We start from the raw sequence: 19,181 nt of genomic DNA on the forward strand, positions 1-19,181 counted from the left end.
ATTTAGTGCTATACCAATCAGACTCTACCAAACCTATTTTAATGACCTAGAAAAAATAAGAACAAAATTCATCTGGAAGAACAAAAGGTCAAGACTTTTAAGGAAACTAATGAAAAAAAAATCAAATGAAGGTGGTCTAGCTGTACCAGATATAAAACTATATTATAAAGCAGTGGTCATCAAAACCATTTGTTATTGGCTAAGAAATAGACTAGTTGAGCAGTGGAATAGATTAGGTTCACAGGACAATATAGTCAATAACTTTAATAATCTATTATTTGACAAACCCAAAGACCCCAGCTTTTGGAATATGAATTCACTGTTTAACAAAAATTGCTGGAAAAATTGGAAATTAATATGGCAGAAACTAGACATTGACCCACACTTAACACTGTACACCAAGATAAGGTCAAAATGGGTTCATGATCTAGGCATAAAGAATGAAATTATAAATAAATTACAAGAACATAGGATTGTTTACCTCTCAGACCTGTGGAGGAGGAAGGAATTTGTGACCAAAGAAGAACTAGATATCATTATTGATCACAAGATAGAAAATTTTGATTATATCAAATTAAAAAGCTTTTGTACAGACAAAACTAATGCAGACAAGATTAGAAGGGAAGCAATAAACTGGGAAAACATTTTTACAGTCAAAGGTTCTGATAAAGGCCTCATTTCCAAAATAGATAGAGAATTGATTCTAATTTATGAGAAATCAAGCCATTCTTCAATTAATAAAGGGTCAAAGGATATGAACAGACAATTTTTGGATGAAGAAATAGATACTATTTCTAGCTACATGAAAAGATGCTCCAAATCATTATTAATCAGAGAAATGCAAACTAACACAACTTTGAGATACCACTACATACCTCTCAGATTGGCTAGGAGGATAGGAAAAGATAATGCTGAATGTTGGAGGGGATGTGGGAAAACTGGGATACTGATACATTGTTGGTGGAATTGTGAATATATCCAACCAATCTGGAAAGCAATTTGGAACTATACTCAAAAAGTTATCAAACTGTATATACCCTTTGATCTAGCAATGTTACTATTGGGCTTATATCCCAAAGAGATTTTAAAGAAGGGAAAGGGACCTGTATGTGCAAGAATATTTGTAGCAGCCCTTTTTGTAGTGGCCAGAAACTGGAAACTGAGTGGATGCCCATCAATTGGAGAATGGCTGAATAAATTGTGGTATATGAATATTATGGAATATTATTGTTCTGTAAGAAATGACCAGCAAGATGATTTCAGAAAAGCCTGGAGAGACTTACATGAACTGATGCTGAGTGAAATGATCAGGACCAGGAGATTATTATATAATTCAAAAACAATACTATATGATGATTAATTCTGATGGACATGGCTCTCTTCAACAATGAGATGAACCATATCAGTTCCATTTGTTCAATAACGAAGAGAACCAGCTACACCCAGCAAAAGAACTATGGAAATGAGTGTGAACCGCAACAAAGCATTTTCACTCCCTCTGTTTTTGTCTGCTTGCATTTTTGATTTCCTTCTCAGGTTATTTTTACCTTATTTCTAAGTCTGATTTTTTTTTTGTACAGCAAAATAACTGTATAGATATGTGTATATATATATATTGTATTTAACATATATTTTAACATATTTAAAATTTATTAATCTACCTGCCAACTAGAGGAGGGGGTGGGGGGAAGGAGGGGAAAAGTTGGAACAGAAGGTTTTGCAAGGGTCAATGATAAAAAATTACCCATGCATATATCTTGTAAATAAAAAGCTATAATTCAAAAAATATATAAATAATTTAAAAAATTGAGAACAAAAAAAGAATTTGGATGCTTTGCCATTTTGTGCATGTATGCTTAGTATTGCTATTACTTCATTGTCTAAGGTATATTTTAGCTATATGTAATTTCCTTGATTATCTCTTTTAATTAGGTCTTACTTTTTTAGATTTGGGATAATGATTGCTATACTTTCCTTCCCTCCCCCCACCTCTGATCATCTATTCCTATTTCATTCTATTCCTATTTCTGATTATTCTTAATCTGTATTTCTCTCTATCCTATTTTTTGTCTATCTTTGTCTATTTTTTTTATCCTGTTCTTCCCAAAACACTGTTTTCATTCCAATTCCTACTTCCTTTGATTCAACCTCCTTTTTACTATTCCCTCCCTTCTTTTTTCCCCTTACCCTCCTATTTTCTTTTGGGTAAGATCTGTTTCTATATCCAACTGACTATGAATGCAAAGGTGTACACACACCCACTGTGCAAGCATGTGTACACACGTGCGCACACACACACTCACACACACACACACTCATCTCTTTGAACCAGTTCTAAACAGAGTGAAATTTAAGTATTGCTTGCCATTTCTCCATTTCAAAAGATTTTCCTTGTATGCTACTTTTCTTTAAGATCATTTCTTTTATTCTTCCTCTTGTTTCTCCTTTCTTCATCTGCAGTATTCTTTCTTTTCCCTTCATTTTTTTGAGATCATCTTATAATTGACTCATACTCATGCCCTCTGCCTATGTAGTTTTCTTCTAACTATTGATAATCTTCTCATATATGATTGTAAGTAATTTAACCTTATGGAGTCCTTCGTAATTTCTCTTTCATATTTCTCTTTTTATGTTTCTCTTCTTCTGTTTATAAAATTTTCCATTCAGTTCTGGTGGTTTCATCATGAATACTTAAAAATTCTCAATTTCATTGTGTTCATTTCTTCCAATGATGGATTGTATTTATTTTTCTGGGTAGATCATCTTTGATTGAAATCTCATCTCCTTTGCTTTCTGAAATCTTAAAAGTCAATCTCTCCATTCTTTTAAAGTAGAGAAGCTACCAAATGTCATATGAGTCTGATTATATCTCTACTATATTTAAATATTTTCTTTTTGACTGCTTGCAATATTTTTTCCCTAACCTGAGAGCTCTGGAACTTAGCTTAGTTTTCATTTTGTGATTTCTCTTTAGGAGGGGATTGGTGGATTTTTTCAATTTCAATTTTACCTTCTGGTTTTAAGGTATCAGGACAGTTTTCCTTTACAGTTTCTTGAAATTTGATATGTATTTTTCTTTCCTAACATGGTTCATTAAGAAATATGTTTAGAAAAGTAATTGCACATATATAACCAGAAAAATTAAAATGACCAAACAACAAAGAAAGATGATGTGTAGACTCTTTTTTTGGATCATGGCTTTCAAGTAGTCTGGTAATTCTTAAATCATTTCACCAGCTACAATAAAAGACCACAGATCTTGGAATCATATCAAATTTTAAAAAGAAAGGAAATTTTTTTTTGTTTTTAATGTAACTGGTGAAACTATTAAATAAATAAAAAGATTAAATGTCAGGTGGATAAATCTAAAATCTTACACAATGGTTTAAAAATATAATTCTCAAATGCAAGGTAGGGAAGTAATTGCTTTTCTTAAAAAGATCTAGGGGTTTTAGTGGACCACAAACTCAATATTATTGATGAGCATGATGATGGCCATAAAAAAGCTTACTTTAACTGCATCAAAATGGGCAGACACCTAGGAGTAAGTAAGGGGTATCCCTCAACATCCTGTCTAATGGAAGTCAAACCAATGAGTAGTGCATTTGGTCCTAAGCACCACAGTTTAGGAAGTATATCAACACATGGGTGGAGGACAATATGAAAGATTTAAACATCATTATGAAGATTCATTAAGGAAGTGGAAATGTTTAATCTGCAGGAGACTGGTTGGGTGTAAAGGTGGGGAATAGTTGAGTTCAAGTACTTAAAGAGGCATCAAATGTCAGATGGATTAATTTGATGGCTGGATGTCTGATGGATAAATACATGAATCAGATGGATAAATGAAAAGGGATCAGACTTTTTTCTCTTTTCCCAGAGGGTTATATTAAAAATGCTTGGTAAAAGCTACAAAGAGAAAAACTGAGGTGTGATGACTGGAAAGATTTTCTCAAAGCAGATCAGGTTACCTCAGGATATAATAGATTCCTTATCTTGCCAGATCATTATGCAAAAGTTAGGTAACTATTTGTCATGTGTGTAGTAGAAGAAATTCATTTGGGCCTTTGAGTTGGATTAGATGGTTATAATGAAATTCTCTCCCACTTTGACTTTTTTTTTTTTTTTTTTGATTCTGCTACAGCAGCCTATGTCAGCCTAGAGTACACATGAAAAACTTTGACATCTACCTAATTTTATTTTTTTAATCTCCCTCACAGTGAATGAAAATCTAGTCTCTACCTGAGAAATACTTGCTTACTTCACAGTACTACTTTGATATTCTTGATATGGTAGCTCCTAGATTGAAGATATGCTCTTGTTACTAGGGAACTGTGCTTCTTATTGTTTCTTAAAATCTATGATAAGGTCTGATTATTTCTATTTTTTTGCCTATAGATTTAAAATATAACCCTGAGATTCTTCCCATCAGGACCTAATGCTGTTTTAATTCCAACTCTTCAATTTGTGCCCCCAACAAGGCTAAATTTCAACTATCCCAGTAATAAATAACTTACATCGATTTCTCAGCTCAGGGGTGATCCTAAAACTCAAAGGTAATTTTGGAAAATCATTTACACATTATTCCTGACATTCTGACTAGCTTGGATATAAATCCTCACCAAGTGAATCCTCACAAAGGAAGACTTCACTGAACCAGGTGGGGATCTCCGTCATAGTGTTCTCTCCTCCCCAAGACTTGATTGACAGAAGTGGAGAATGAATATGAAGAAGCTGCCCCTGTGCTTTCTGGTCATCTTGAGTCTTTCAAATGCTTTTGCCCAGACAGGTAGGTGTTATGTGTCTGATATGTGATATGGGGGATCAAGCTTTACAAAAATAATTGTGAGGTATTCTTTATATGGGATCTGGGGAAGGTACTGTATTTCCTATTATTGAATTTGTGTGTAAGTGATAGAACCAATTTATGAATTATCTGAAATTTTATTCTCTTCCTCTGCCCTTCTTCCTTTCCTACAGACTGAGTGGGAAAGTCATTGTGTTCCCAAGACAGTCTCAGGATTCCTACGTGACCCTAATACCACATCTAGAGAAACCCCTGAAGGCCTTCACAGTGTGCCTAAAATTCTACACTGACCTGACCAGAGCCTATAGTCTTTTCTCTTTTGCCACTCAGGCACTGGATAATGAGATCCTCCTCTATCATGAAAGGGACAGCAGCAATTTCAGCTTGACTGTGGGCAATACTGGGGCACTGTTCCAGGTTCCTGAGGCTGCTTTTGCTCCAAGACACTTATGTGCCAGCTGGGAGTCAGAGTCAGGCATTGCTGAACTATGGGTAGATGGGAAACCCATGGTGAGGAAGGCTCTGCAGCGGGGATATGTTGTGCAGAACCAACCAAAGATTATCCTTGGGCAAGATCAGGATTCCTTTGGAGGAAAGTTTGATGAGAAGCAATCCCTGGTGGGAGACATTGGAGACATATTCATGTGGGACTTTGCATTGTCACCAGGAGAGATTAATTCTGTATATCTGGGAGGGACTTTTAGTTCTAATGTTCTAGACTGGACAAAGCTGAAATTTGAACAAAAGGGCTATGTGGTCATTAAGCCTAAGCTGTGGACATGAGCTTCTGCTATCTTCTGAGATTCAGGCTGTTTGATTGCTCTTTCTTCCTCAAGAAATTAAACTTTATTTTTCATATGTCTCAGTTTCTTCCATCTTTGTATCTAAACTCAAATTCCTGAATTTCCTCTCCTTTTTCTTAACATCACTTTTCTTTATAATTTTATTGCATGTTTTTTCTTAGAATATAAAAATCTTAACAAATATATAGTAGCATTGTACTAGAATTCTAGAGTTGAATGGAAGCTTAAGAACATCTAAGCAGTATGATCAGTAGTCAAGACAATCCAGAATTCTCTTCTCTTTGAGGTTTATTGTTACATAGTCTCAAAAGAACCAAAAATTTACAAAATTAGCAAAGGCATTTAAATGTAATCTTGTAGTTCCTTTAATAAGTTTCCATGTGAACCAAGGTTTATTCTAGAGCAGGAATGGAGACCATCCTGCCCACTGGCCATATAAGGCTTATGAAATCATTTGCTAAAGCAGCTTCAGGTGATGATGAGAGGAAAACTAGGTACAACAATATTTCACTGTTTGACTTTTATAAGTTGATAATTTTGTATGGCCTGCAAGGCAGAAAATAGGTTCCCCAGCCCTGTCCTAGAGGCTGTGAGCATTTAACAATTTGAACTTTAAATTTAGGAACTATGAATTCAATCAAACATGAGAGGAACCTAAGAGAGTCAAAAAGAGAAGGCATTTTCAATTGGTGAGACAAAATTTCCAAAGAAATAGTATTTGAAGTTATCTTTGCCATCAGCCCTCCAAAAATTATCCACAATGAACCTAGTGATCGTTACCATGTCAGTATTAAATAACCTATTTATACCTATTATAATAGGAGCACAGTTAAAGCTTGGCAATTGAAACTTGTGATAAGAGGAGGTTTCCATTTAAAAAGAGAAGGTCAACTTTGGGAACTGGTTAGTAAGGAGCATTGATAGATAAGTAAGACTTGACCTGAGAGTGGGCCTTCCTTGTCACTAACTGCAATGTAAGACTCAATGTAGCTATTCTGGTGAATAAGGAAATAATAAGGAGAAATATCTATTTTTAGAAAATACCTTTTAATCATTGTGAGTACTGTGAATTTATTTTTAAGGAATGTTATAATACCTGAGTGTTTTATTGCATCCAATCCTGAACCTGAGTCATTAAATTGGCCTAAACTAGACTTGGCCCAGAGTAATATTGAAAGTCAGACTTATAAAGATTGGATAGTCCTCAGAATGTGTTGCAGGGAGAGTTTGGAACATTCTTGGGTAGATTGAGAGTCCTAATGCATGGAGAATTTGTGATGAAACAAACCCCATGCAGGCTTGAGGGTGGCTGAATGCAGGACCATTTATTTGAATTGATCTTCCTTTGTTTTACTTCATCTTACTATCAGTCCAAAGGCTTTATTCAGATTCCAAGGGATTCTTTTTGTGTTTCTTCTATGACTTTCTTCTATGTTCCCTTACTAGGAACCTTTTTAATTTTTCCTTAGCGTGTTCTATCAGGGAATCATGTACTTTAGCATAAAAGCATACTCAAGATAATAGGGTATGGTTTTGAAGGTGTAGTCAATGGCATAAGTGAGCAGTGTGATGACAAACCATGACTCCAGAGCTCTGAAAATGAAACTTGCTACTCACCCCCACCAGAGAAATGATGGACTTAATATAAGAAATGGGACATATATTTCTGAATATGTATGTGGGAATTTGTTTTGTTTTTACTCTGCATTTTTGTTATTATGATTCTCTTTTTTTGTTGTTATTCAATGTGAAGAAGGAGGGTATGGGGAGGAAAGATAAAACAATTGCTTGTTAATTTAAAAAAATAAAGAAACATAATTGCTGCTAATGTTTTGCCTGAAAGTAGTGGTGTAGTAGGATGAGCACTTGAAGTAGAAGTGAGATAACTGAATTCACATTTGGGCCCAGATACTAGCTATATGAGCTGGGCCAAGTCACTTAACCTTTTCTGGCCTGAATTTTCATTTATAAAATGAATAAAATATTTGTATGACTTAAGATTGTCTTGATAATCCTAAAGTGATTTTACAGTGATTTCTCCAGTCTGATCCATGAATAATCCACAAATCTATTCATGTTTTCTTGGCCAAAGGCTTTAAGTAGTTCATAGAACAGAAAAATTCACAATAACAAAGTGGATGGAGAACAACACTAAGAAACACTAGACCCTGCAGAATAAGCAGGCATGGAGAAGGGCAAGTATCCTAATAATTAAGAAAGGAAAGTTCTTAGAGTGAGAAAGCTATAGACTTGTGAGTTAATTTCCCAAGTTAATTTAGAATGGATCTTTAAAGAGATGATATCTTAAAATGGAAGTGGGCAGGTAGGTAGCACAGTGGATAGAGCACTGGCCCTGGAGTCATAAGGACCTGAATTCAAATTTGACCTCAGACTCTTGCTAGTTTGTGTGCCTCTGGCAAGGCACTTAACCCTGTTTTCTGGAGAAGGGAATAGAAAATCACTTTAGTATCTTTGCCAAGAAAACCCCAAATGGAGTCATGGAGAGTCAGACATAACTGAAATAATGGAAGTGGTAGTTTCAAAGAATTATCATAGTTAGATTAAGAAAGGGTCTTGTGTCAGACTAACTTTATATCCTTAAAAAAATCCTGATAAATATGGGAAATGCTATTGATAGTTATATAAATTCTAATAAAGCATGTGATAAAGCATATTATTCTAATACCATTGTAAAGGAGACAGTTGAATGAAAGGGATAATACAATCAGAGGGGTTTAGGATTGATTGAATGACTGGATTCAAAGAGTAATATTATAGATCTTATATGAAGTCTTTAGTAGCATATCACTTTATTTTTATCAGTGACTTAGGTAAGGGCATAGACTGCATCTTCATAACATTAGAAGATGACACAAAGCTAGAAAGGACAGAGAACACAATAGTGGATAACTTCAGGACACTGAAAAGATCTTCATCTATTAAAAAACTGGGTTGAATCTATTAGTCAGAAATTTCCCATGGGGAAAAAATTATGTCTGAAAAAGTCCTTAATTGACTGGGGAAGTATGCTATGCTTTATTTATTGGATGAAAATAGATGGTGCCACATAGGAAATGCCTTGTAATTGAAAGAATCAGACAAATTCCTGGTTCCATTAAGTATACAATTAATTGAGGTTTGAAATTTACATTCAGCAGGGATAGTCTTAAAGAGGCTATGAGTTTATTACTTGTACAAATTTATTACTGCTCAGAACCTTGATTTAAATAAGACATAAGGGAAGAGGAAACTCGTAGAACAAAATTAATGCACAATTAACAAACATGGTAGCTGCCATTACAATAAAAACACTATAACAAACAACATACAACATACACCATCACCACTCCAGGGAAGCACCAACATCTGAATTTCTTAACTGGAAGAATCAATGGCCACAGCTATTTAAAGTTTTGAACGGGAGCCATTGTAGGCAAACTGTACAAGTACTTACTAGTTGAATTCTCAAAGTCACTTTCCACTAAAGGGTTTTTAATAGGCTGAGAGCACAGAAGGCACTATGCTAAGTATTCTCATTTGATACATGACTCTTGAGACATAGCAGCCTCCCAAGTACAGCATGTTCCATCACAAGAGGCTCACCAAGGAGAATATTTGTTCCTTCCTTTAGGAGGACAACATTTACTCAAGGAACTGGCCAGGTTTCTGGGATAAACCTGCAATAAAGTATACTTAATGATTAACACGCAAGAAAGGATGCCCTTCCAACTTCTTTGTGTTTTCTTGGTATTCCATCAGATAACTGCAAGCACATTCTCAAGTTCTCAGCAAAAAGTTACACAAAAGACATGGCTGAGATTCACTAAAGATTCCTTACTCACTAGGATTCCTTACAGCAAGTCAGTATCAAATTGGAGATTCTAGCAGAATCTAGGTGTATTGGAAAGTGTTGAATCCCTGGGTGCAGGACTCCTGAGACAGAAATGGGAAAGGAAGGAGGAAGTTTTTTTTACTTGTTTTCTTCTCCTCCCCAACTAATAGGATGAGGATCTTGTGAAGGTTAAAGGAAAATCTGGAATTCCTAGGAGCAGTGGCAGTAATGCCCACCAAAGCCAGTAGCAGTGCCCTTGGAACAGCAGTGACTGATAGCACTGTTTGTGCTGAGATTTGAGATACAAGTTTAGGACATTGGAATCCAGCAAAGAGTTACACCTGAAGAGATTTCATAAAGACTCCACAAAGGGAGAAAAGCATTTGCAATATCCAGTGAATTTACTCTTTGATCATGTGTGTTCTTTGGTTTTGATCCCATCATTCCCAAGGATCTTTTATGTCTAATGGAAGAATGAGTTCCTGATTTGGGAGTATGTTTCCATAAGACTTGTGCTTTCTAATCTACATAGTAGATATCATTTCTAAAGTTAATTAACTTTGGCTAATAATCAATGGAGAACATGCCAGCAGAGACTTAAATTCCAGGGATTCAGGGTTCCTTTTAGAACTTTAAGAATAAGTAATAGGTTGGGGGACTCAATCTACCAGGGTGAGTGAGAGTTTTGAGAGTGGAAGCAAAAATGCTAGAATTAATTTGGGATAAGAGTACTAAAGTTTCTTGGAAAAGGTAAGTAATAGTTTCATTGTACTCTGCCCCAATTTGACCACATCTGAATTATTGTGATTTATTTAGAGCATTGAATATTAGGAATGGTTCAGTAAATTGGAGAGTGTCCAGAGAAGGGTAACTAGGGTGGTCAAGAGTTTCAAGTTTATATCAATGAGGATCATTTGGAGGAACTGAAGAAATTCAGTGTAGACTAGAGAAGTAAGTCTCAGTGAAGATATGATAATTTCTTCAAATTTTTGAAGGACTGCATCATATAAGAGCTTTTGCGTTCTTTGGCTTGTTCTGAGACATTTCTTGGAGGGATTCTAAAGTAAAAATTTTGACAGTTTCTTTCATGCTGAAGTACAATCCCAGTGGCAAGCCTTATCAGTTTTCTTAGTATAATTTTAATTAATTTTTTTCAAATTTATTTTATTTAAAGAAACAGAATAAGAAAAAAGAAAAATAGAAAAAGAATACAAAACAAAATGAAACAAAACAAAAGTGAACATTGTCATATGCTCACCAGAACACCAGGAAGGTGTTATATATATATATATATATATATATATAACAACAAATACCAGTTCAGGAAAGAATATATATTAGTAGAAGAAATTATATTCATGAGTACCCATCTTTTCTTTACTTCCTTGTCAATTGTTCTTTTGTTCTCAACTAAACACTTTTTAAACTTTATTCTTTTTTCTTCTCTTTCATCCCTGCTGCAATCCTAAATAGACTATAGTTAAGAAAGGATATGTTTTTATATATACATGTGTATATATACACATATACATACTCCCACACATAAACATACACACACATCTTTCCTATCCCTGCTAACTCTTTGCTTTAATTCTGCCCTTCCTTGTCTTACTATTATTTAATCTCCCCCAATCCATAGATTCCACCTTTGTCTTCTTTTCTCACTCTTTGCTTCCCTGTCCGCCTATCCCTCTCCACTTATTTCTTTACAGATTTTGGAGGGTGCTATACCTTCATAGTATATATGAAGTTTTGCCTATTTCCCAATGTGAGTAGGCTTTCAGAACTATGAACTCTCTTTCCTTCTTTAATACTTCTGTAGCTATTCTTCCTCTGTACCTCATTTGTATGACATAATTACTATTTTTACCTTAACTCTACCTCAGTCTTTCTTTTGAACTTCCTATTGTTGATGTCAATCTTAAACATAGGCTACACATTTTCCATGTTAAAACAAAACAAAACAAAAACATAAACAATTAGTCCATGTTGAGTTCATTGAAACTGATCTTTGGCAGTTGATGGAAAGTCCTGAAAATCTGCAATTTCATTGAATATCAATTTTTCTCATTCAATATTATAAATAATTTTGCTGGATATGATATTCTTCACTGCAGGCCTAGTTTTTTTGATCGTCAGTAGATATGATTCTAGGACCTGTGATTTTTTGTTGTGGATGCTGATAAATCTTGTACAATTCTAATTGTAGCTCCAACATATTTGAATTGGTTTTATCTTGTTTCTTGCAAGATGTTCTCTTTGATCTGGTGGTTTCAAAATGTGGCAATAATATGCCTGTGAGTATTCCACACAGGATCTCTTTTGGTGATGATAGGTGTATTTTTTTCTGTTTCTACTTTTCCCTCATGTTCTATCATTCTAGGACAATTTTCTTCAATTATTTCTTGCATAATTGTATTGAAGCTTTTTTTGGTCACAACTTTCTGGTAGTCCAATTATTCTTTTCTTTTCTTTTCTTGATCTGTTCTCCAGATCTGTTGTGTTTCTTATGTTTCACATTCACTATTTTCTTCATTCTTTATAATCTGTTTTGTTATTTCTTGGTCTCTCATAGCTTCACTGGCTTCCCCTTATCCAATTCTAATTTTGAAAGAATTATTTTCATCTTTGAGACTCTGTATCTCCTTTTCTAGTTGATTAACTTTTCCCCTTAATCTTGTTTTCTCTTGGATGATTTTTATTTTATTTTATTTTTTAGTTTTTCTTCAATGTCTGTCATTTGATTTTTAAATTCTTTTTTGAGTTCTATAAATTCTCTCTAAACAGGAAGCAATTTTATGTTACTCTTTGGGGTAGAAGCCTTTTTTACTTCAGTGTCCTTTGAAGATGAACCTTAGTGTTCCATTTCTATGGTGGCATTCTACTTTGATTGTTTATTTTTAAAAATAAGAGATATTAGTATAAACACCTCTAATTCTGGTGTGGAGTGGGATGGTGTCTCAAGGTTTCTTTCAGCTCTGTCCTCTGACCAGGAGCCCTAAACCAAGAGCTTCCCCCTCCAATAAGTGCCCGCAGCCAGCAGCATGTCTGCCCTACTGTTTCTGCATTCATGGGTAGTGCTGGTTCCTCCTTGCTCAGGGTCATGGCTCTCTGCAGCACAGCTGGGCCTGGCATTTCTAATCAGGTGATGTTCCCTTAGTCTTCCCAGAGTTATACCTCTCACAACAGTTTAAGAAGAATTTAAGAATTTCTGTGGCTCCTGCAAGTCTCTAGCCACACTTAGTGGTGTTTCTGTGGAGCTGACCTGGAGGTGTTTGTACTTCACAAGGGTTAATCTCCAGCCCAGAGTTTTCAGATTTTCTCCAGTTTTATCAGGAGGAACCCTGTTCTGCTCCAAGTCTTCTTGATTTTTCACCAGTCTGTGTTTTCCCTGAGGTGCAAATTTGTTCTATTTGTGGGGGAAATTGGGAAGGCTTGAAATTTACCATCCTACTCCACCACTTTTCCAGAATCCTCTCCTTTTAAGATTATTTTAGTTAAATTTACAGAGGTTCATCACCAATAGGCTGGTTGGTGTTGTGTTTAGTTCTGAATTCTTTGACAATTGAAATGAATGAGTTAAAGAAAATTAAATTGACCCTCAGTCTTGTGCAGTCTCCTTCTACTTCTGAAGTAATGGGGTGAGAAAGAGGGCAAAGGAAACTATATTTCCATAATTCTTAAATGATCTATAAACTTCACTACAGGGTTTTTCTTTCTGTTTTTTTTTTTTTCGGGTGCATGTGTGTAATTAATGTGTGAGATCCTTGGCCAATAACGAACTCCAGTAGACATAATACTTGAGAAACTGGATCACCCCAATATTATCATTCTTGTTTTTAAAAATGAAAAAATTTCCTTGGATAAAAATAAAGAAAGGAATTTGGAGCCTCAAAGAGATTTGATGTTAGCAAAGAATATTATCAACATTTTGAGATACAGAACTGTGAATTAAGCTTCCTTTAGCATTTTTTTTTTTTACTGATAGTATTCAAGCCAAGAAAAGAAGTACACAATATGTAAGGCAATGTGCTAAATAACTTACAAACATCTTCTTTCATCCTCACTTAAAGAAATATTTTAAAATTTATTTTGTTAAATATTTCCCAATTATTCTCACAACTTCTCTTGAACAAAAGTGTTATTATTATTACCATTTTATAGTTGGGAAACTGAGGTAAATAGAGGCTAAATGACTTACTCCAGTAATTATCTGAGACAGGATCTGAAAAATTAGGTTTTTCTGATTCTAAGCTCTGTTCACTCTTCATTACTCCACCTAATTGTTTCTTAGTCTTGACAAATACTTATTGAGTGTGTTGTGAGGGACTGATTTGTATGTTTTCTCACACCCATCGAGAATTAAATCTGAACTATTTCCATGTTGCTATTCTCTGATCCTAGAAGAAGAATATAATGGGTCATCTTATAGCACCAATTAAAAGTCTTTGGCCCTTTTTATTTTTTATTTGGTGCTCAAGGTAGTTCAGAGGAGGAGAGAATCTGTCGCTCAACTAAAGATTATTACTTACTGCTATATATGTATATAATCTATCTATCTGTTTATCTGTTGTAATCATTGAAATCTGTAAATAAGAGAAACTGTGGCAAAAAAGTTGTAAGCACAATTTATTCTGACTAGAAGTTTGCCAATAAAATGAATCCAAGATCAGCTAAGTTGTACAAGGACCTCATCATAAGCTTACAGAGCATTCTTATAGGTATCAATGAGGGACATTAAAAAGAACATAAAAATAAAGGAGAAACACTGATCAAAATTTGAGTAGCATGATATTGATTAACATGGGTATTTATGCATTCTGCTTGATTGAGATATTAGAAGAGTTTCCATTATCATCATGGAAATTTGTCTTGTGTGAGCATCTCTGAGAGTGGGAAACACTTAAAGAAATAGGGAAATTCATGGATTAACAATAGCTAAGGTATGGGCATTCCTAGCCCAAGTGTCTATAATTGTTAAAGAAGTAATTACGATTTATCATCTATAACAAATTTTTTAATAAGAATGAGGAATTAGCTTGGAGTTCAATTTTGTAGAAATAGGAAAGCTGGATAATAGGGAAGTTAGCTAGAATCAATGCCCTATTTCACCCACTTCTTAATTTACAATGATCTATAGGAACAAAATAATATATATGACTGAAAGTAATTAATAGATTACAATGTCACAATTATTCCCTTTAATTCTTGGGAGAGAGATTTTACATGAATTATCTTACTTACAAACTTGAAAAAGCAATTACAAATTATTTTGCTGACTTCCTGACTGGTGTGACAATAAATCCTCAACAACTGTAACCTTACATCAGAAAGGCTCAGAGTTAGTCAAAGACCTCATCTGTTCTCTTCAGAGTTACCTCTCCAAGGCCTAATTGAGCAGAAGTTGAGAATGAACATGGAGAATATGCCCTTATTCTTTTTAGTCATAATAAGTCTCTCAAATGCTCTTGTCCAGTAGTAGGGACTGTCTACAGTTGTGTTTGAGATGTGATATAGGAGAAGAAGTAGAGTCAGAGATAAGTCAGAAACATTCTTTTTTAAAGTAGTATTTTTCCTAATTATATGTAAAGATATTTTTCACTGTTAATTTTTATGAAATTTTGAGTGCCAAATTTTTTTTTGTTCCTTCTCTCCCCCTTTCCAAAAGGCCAAGCAATTTGATATAGGTTATACACGTGTGAATCATGGAAATATATGCCCACATTATCCATTTTGTAAAAGAAGAGAGAGAGCATAAGGCAAAAGCTCCCCAAAACAAAAAAAAATGAAAATAATATGCTTTGATCTGCATTCCTACTGCTGTGAGTCTTTCAGAATTGTCTTGGATCATTGCATTACTGAAAAGAACTAAGTCAATAATAGTTAATCATCACACAGTGTTATTGTGCATAATGTTATTCTGGTTTTGCTCAGTTCACTCAACATCAGTTCTGAAATCTACTTGCTCATCATTTATTATAGTACAATACTATTCCATTATATTTATATTACATAACTCGTTCAACAATTCCCCAATTAATGGACATTCTTTCAATTTCCAATTGTTTGTCACCACACAAAGTCAATAACTCCAGTCAACAGTGATTTAGAGAAATTTTTATATGACTATAGATAGTTTTAATTTATTCATCTAAATTTCCTGTTCAATTGAGGAATAACTTGTATTTTTATAAATTTGACTCAGTTCTCCAAGTATTTGAGAAATGGGGCCTTTATCAGAAACACTTGTGTAAAAATTGTTTTCCATCTTTCTGCTTTCTTTCTAATCTTGGTTGCATTGGTTTTGTTTATGCAAAACCTTTTAAATTTAATGTAATCAAAATCATTCATTTTGTATTTCATAATGTTCCCTATCTCTTATTTTGTTATTAGTTCTTCCTTTCTCAAAAGATCTGACAGGTAAACTATTCCTTGTTCTCCTATCTTGCTCATGATATCACCCTAAATCATGTACCCATTTTAGTATATGATGTGAGATCTTAGTCTATACCTAGTTATTACCATACTGTTTTCCAGTTTGTTCAGCAATTTTTGTCAAATAGTTCTTAACCCAGAAACTGGAGTCTTTTGAGTTTATAAAAAAAGTAGATTACTATAATTATGTATTGTATATTTTATGTAAATATATTCCATATTATTTTGCTGACTTCCTGACTGGTGTGACAATAAATCCTCAACAACTGTAACCTTACATAAGGAAAGCTTCACCACCCTATTTTTTAGCTAGTACCAAATATTTTTGATGAGCTCTCTTTTATAATATAGTTTTAGATCTGGTAGGCCATCTTCCTTTGCATTTTTAAAAATAAAATCCTTTGATATTATTAACTTTTGTTCTTCTAGATTCTACTTCTATAAAATAATTTTTGGTAATTTGGTGTGGCATTGAATAAGTAGATTAATTTAGGTAGAATTATCATTTTTATTATGTTAGCTTGGCCTACCCATGAGCAATTGATATTTTTCCCAAAAAATCATCTCTAATTTTGTGTGAAAATTGTTCCTATATTGTAATTGTGTTCCTATATTTCCTGATTTTGTCTTAGGCAAGTAGACCCCTAAATACTTTACTTTGTCTACAATTATTTAAAATGGAGTTTCTCTATCTCTTGTTGCTGAGCCTTGTTGATAATATATAGAAGAGCTGATGATTTATGTGGGCTTATTTTATATCCTGAAACTTTGCTAAAGTTGTTAATTATTTCAAGAATTTCTTTATTTGATTAGGATTTTCTTAGTTTATTATCATATCATCTGCAAAGAGTGATAGCTTTGTTTTCTTGTTGATTATTCTAATTCCTTCAATGTATTTTTTTTCTTGTATTGCTAAAGTTAAATTTTCTAGTACAATATTGAATAATAGTGGTGACAACGGGCATCCTTCTTTCACTCCAATCATATTGGGAAGGTTTCTAACTTATCTCCATTGCAGATAATACTTGCTGATGGTTTTAGATAGATACTACTTATCAGTATCAGTATTTTTTATTAGACATGGGCGCTGTATTTTATCACAGGCTTTTTCTTCATCTATTGAGATAATTATTTGATTTCTGTTAGTTTTACTACTGACATGGTCAATTATGGTGACAGTTTTCCTAATATTGTATCAACTCTGAATCCCTGGTATAAATCCCATCTGGTCATAATGTATTATTTGAATGATAAATTGCTGTAATCTTTTTGCTAGTATCTTATTTAAATAAATTCAGCAATATTCCTCATTAGGAAATTTATCTATAGTTTTCTTTGTCTGATTTGGCTGCTTGTGATTTATGTATCAACACTATATTTGTGTCATAAAAGGAATTTGGCAGGACTCCTTTTTTATCCATTTTTACAAATAGTTTACATAATATTGTAATGAATTGTTCTTTTAAATATTTGGTATAATTCACTTTTAAATCCTTCTGGTCCTGGAAATTTTTTCTTAGGGAGTTCATTGCTGGCTTGTTAAATTTCTTTTTTTCAAAAATGGGGTTATTTAAGCAAAACCTTCTGTTAATCTGAGCAATTTATGCTTTTGTAAATATGCATTCATTTCATTTAGATTGTCAAATTTATTAGCATATAGTTGGACAAAATATTTCATCCTGTAACTCACTTAAATTTTCCTCTAAGAATTTGGATGCTATATACTCAGTGCATATATATTTAATATTGATATTACCTCATTGTCTATGGTACTTTTTTTTTTAAGCAAGATATAGTTTCCTTCTTTGTCTCATTAAAATAGGTCTACTTCTGGTTTTTATTTGTTTGAGATCAGGATTGCTACTCCTGCTTTTTATTTACTTCAATTGAAGCATAGTATATTCTGTTCCAGCCTTTTACCTTTACTGTATGTGTGTCTCTGCTTCCAATGTGTTTCTTGTAAATACATTTGTAGAATTTTAGTTTTTGCTATCTACTTCTATATTATGGGAGAATTCATCCCATTAACATTCACAGCTATGGTTATAAACACCCTCCCTCTTTCCTTTCATTCTGTCCTTCCTCACCAGAATGTTGTTTTTGACCATCACCCTCTTCAATATGCTCTCTCTTATATCATCACTTCCCAACTTTTCTTTCTTCCTTTCCTCTAGAGTAAGGTAGATTTCTTTGCCCAAATGAATTTTTATGTTATTTACTCTTTGAGTCAAATTCAATGAGAGTAAGGTTCAAACAATGCTTACCCCTTCCCTTCTTTCTCTATACCACAATATGTCTTGCATGCATTTTCATATGATATATTATCCCCATTCTGCCTCCCCCTTTCTTCTTTTCCCTAATACAGTTCTTTTTTCATCTTTTACTTATTTTTAAAATCACATCAAAGTCAACTTATATGAACACTCTCTAAGTATACTGCTAACTGCACTGATCTATATCCATATATTAGTGAGGGAAACTATATATAGTTCTTAAGAGTTTCAAGAATCATCTTTCCATGTAGGCATGTAGACAGTTTAGCTTTATTGAATACCATATTTTTTCTTTTCTCTTCTGTTTATCATAAAATGCTTCTCTGGAGTCTTATATTTGAAGATCAATTTTTTATTTAGCTCTGATCTTTTCATCAGGAAAGTTTGAAAGCCCCTGTTTTTATTGAATGCTCATCTTTTCCCTTGAATGACTATGTTCAATTTTACTGGATAGTTGATTTTTGATTGTAATCCAAACTCATACTTTCTGGAATATCATATTCCAAGTCCCCCAGTCTTTTAATATAGAAGCTGCTAAGTCTTGTGTAATCCTGAATGTAGCTCCTTGATATTTGAATTGTTTCTTTCTGACTGCTTTGCAGTACTTTCTTGTTGACCTGATAGCTCTGAAATTTGGCTACAATATTCCTTGGAATTTTTGTTTTGGGAACTCTTTCAGAAAGTGAATGGTAAATTCTTTCAATGACTATTTTGCCCTCTAGTTCTAGGATATCACAGAAGGTTTTCTTGAAAGATGTCATCCAGGCTTTTTTTTTTTTTTTTCTTATCATTGCCTTCAATTAATCCAATAATTTAAAAATGATCTTTCCTGGATTTATTTTCCAAATAAGTTATTTTTTCCAATGATGTATTTTACATTTCCTTCTATTTTTCCATTCTTTTGATATTGTTTGACTGATTTTTGATTTTGCATAGAATCATTACTTTCTACTTGACCAATACAGATTCTAAAGGAATGATTTTCTTCAGTTAGCTTTTGTTCCTCATTTTCTATTTGGCCAATTCTCCTT

The 19,181-nt window shown here is 33.6% G+C and overlaps 1 protein-coding gene across 3 annotated transcripts in view; it reads left to right on the top strand.

Annotated features, from left to right (window-relative positions):
• Window positions 1-4,583: 4,583 nt before the first annotated feature.
• The window catches only part of LOC127559724 (C-reactive protein-like), a 36,511-nt gene continuing 21,913 nt past the window's right edge, over window positions 4,584-19,181 (top strand). The window contains exons 1-2 of one of the 3 annotated variants that reach the window (XM_051993698.1): window positions 4,689-4,793; window positions 4,981-7,438. In XM_051993698.1, the coding sequence (XP_051849658.1) occupies window positions 4,720-4,793; window positions 4,981-5,590 (684 nt within the window). In that variant the 5' untranslated portion in view covers window positions 4,689-4,719 and the 3' untranslated portion in view covers window positions 5,591-7,438. Of the gene's footprint in view, window positions 4,794-4,980; window positions 7,439-19,181 lie in introns of those variants that run through there. The other 2 variants (XM_051993697.1, XM_051993696.1) reach the window with 2 other exon arrangements.

Source organism: Antechinus flavipes, chromosome 4 (genome assembly GCF_016432865.1).
Source record: "Antechinus flavipes isolate AdamAnt ecotype Samford, QLD, Australia chromosome 4, AdamAnt_v2, whole genome shotgun sequence".
NCBI lineage: Eukaryota > Metazoa > Chordata > Mammalia > Dasyuromorphia > Dasyuridae > Antechinus > Antechinus flavipes.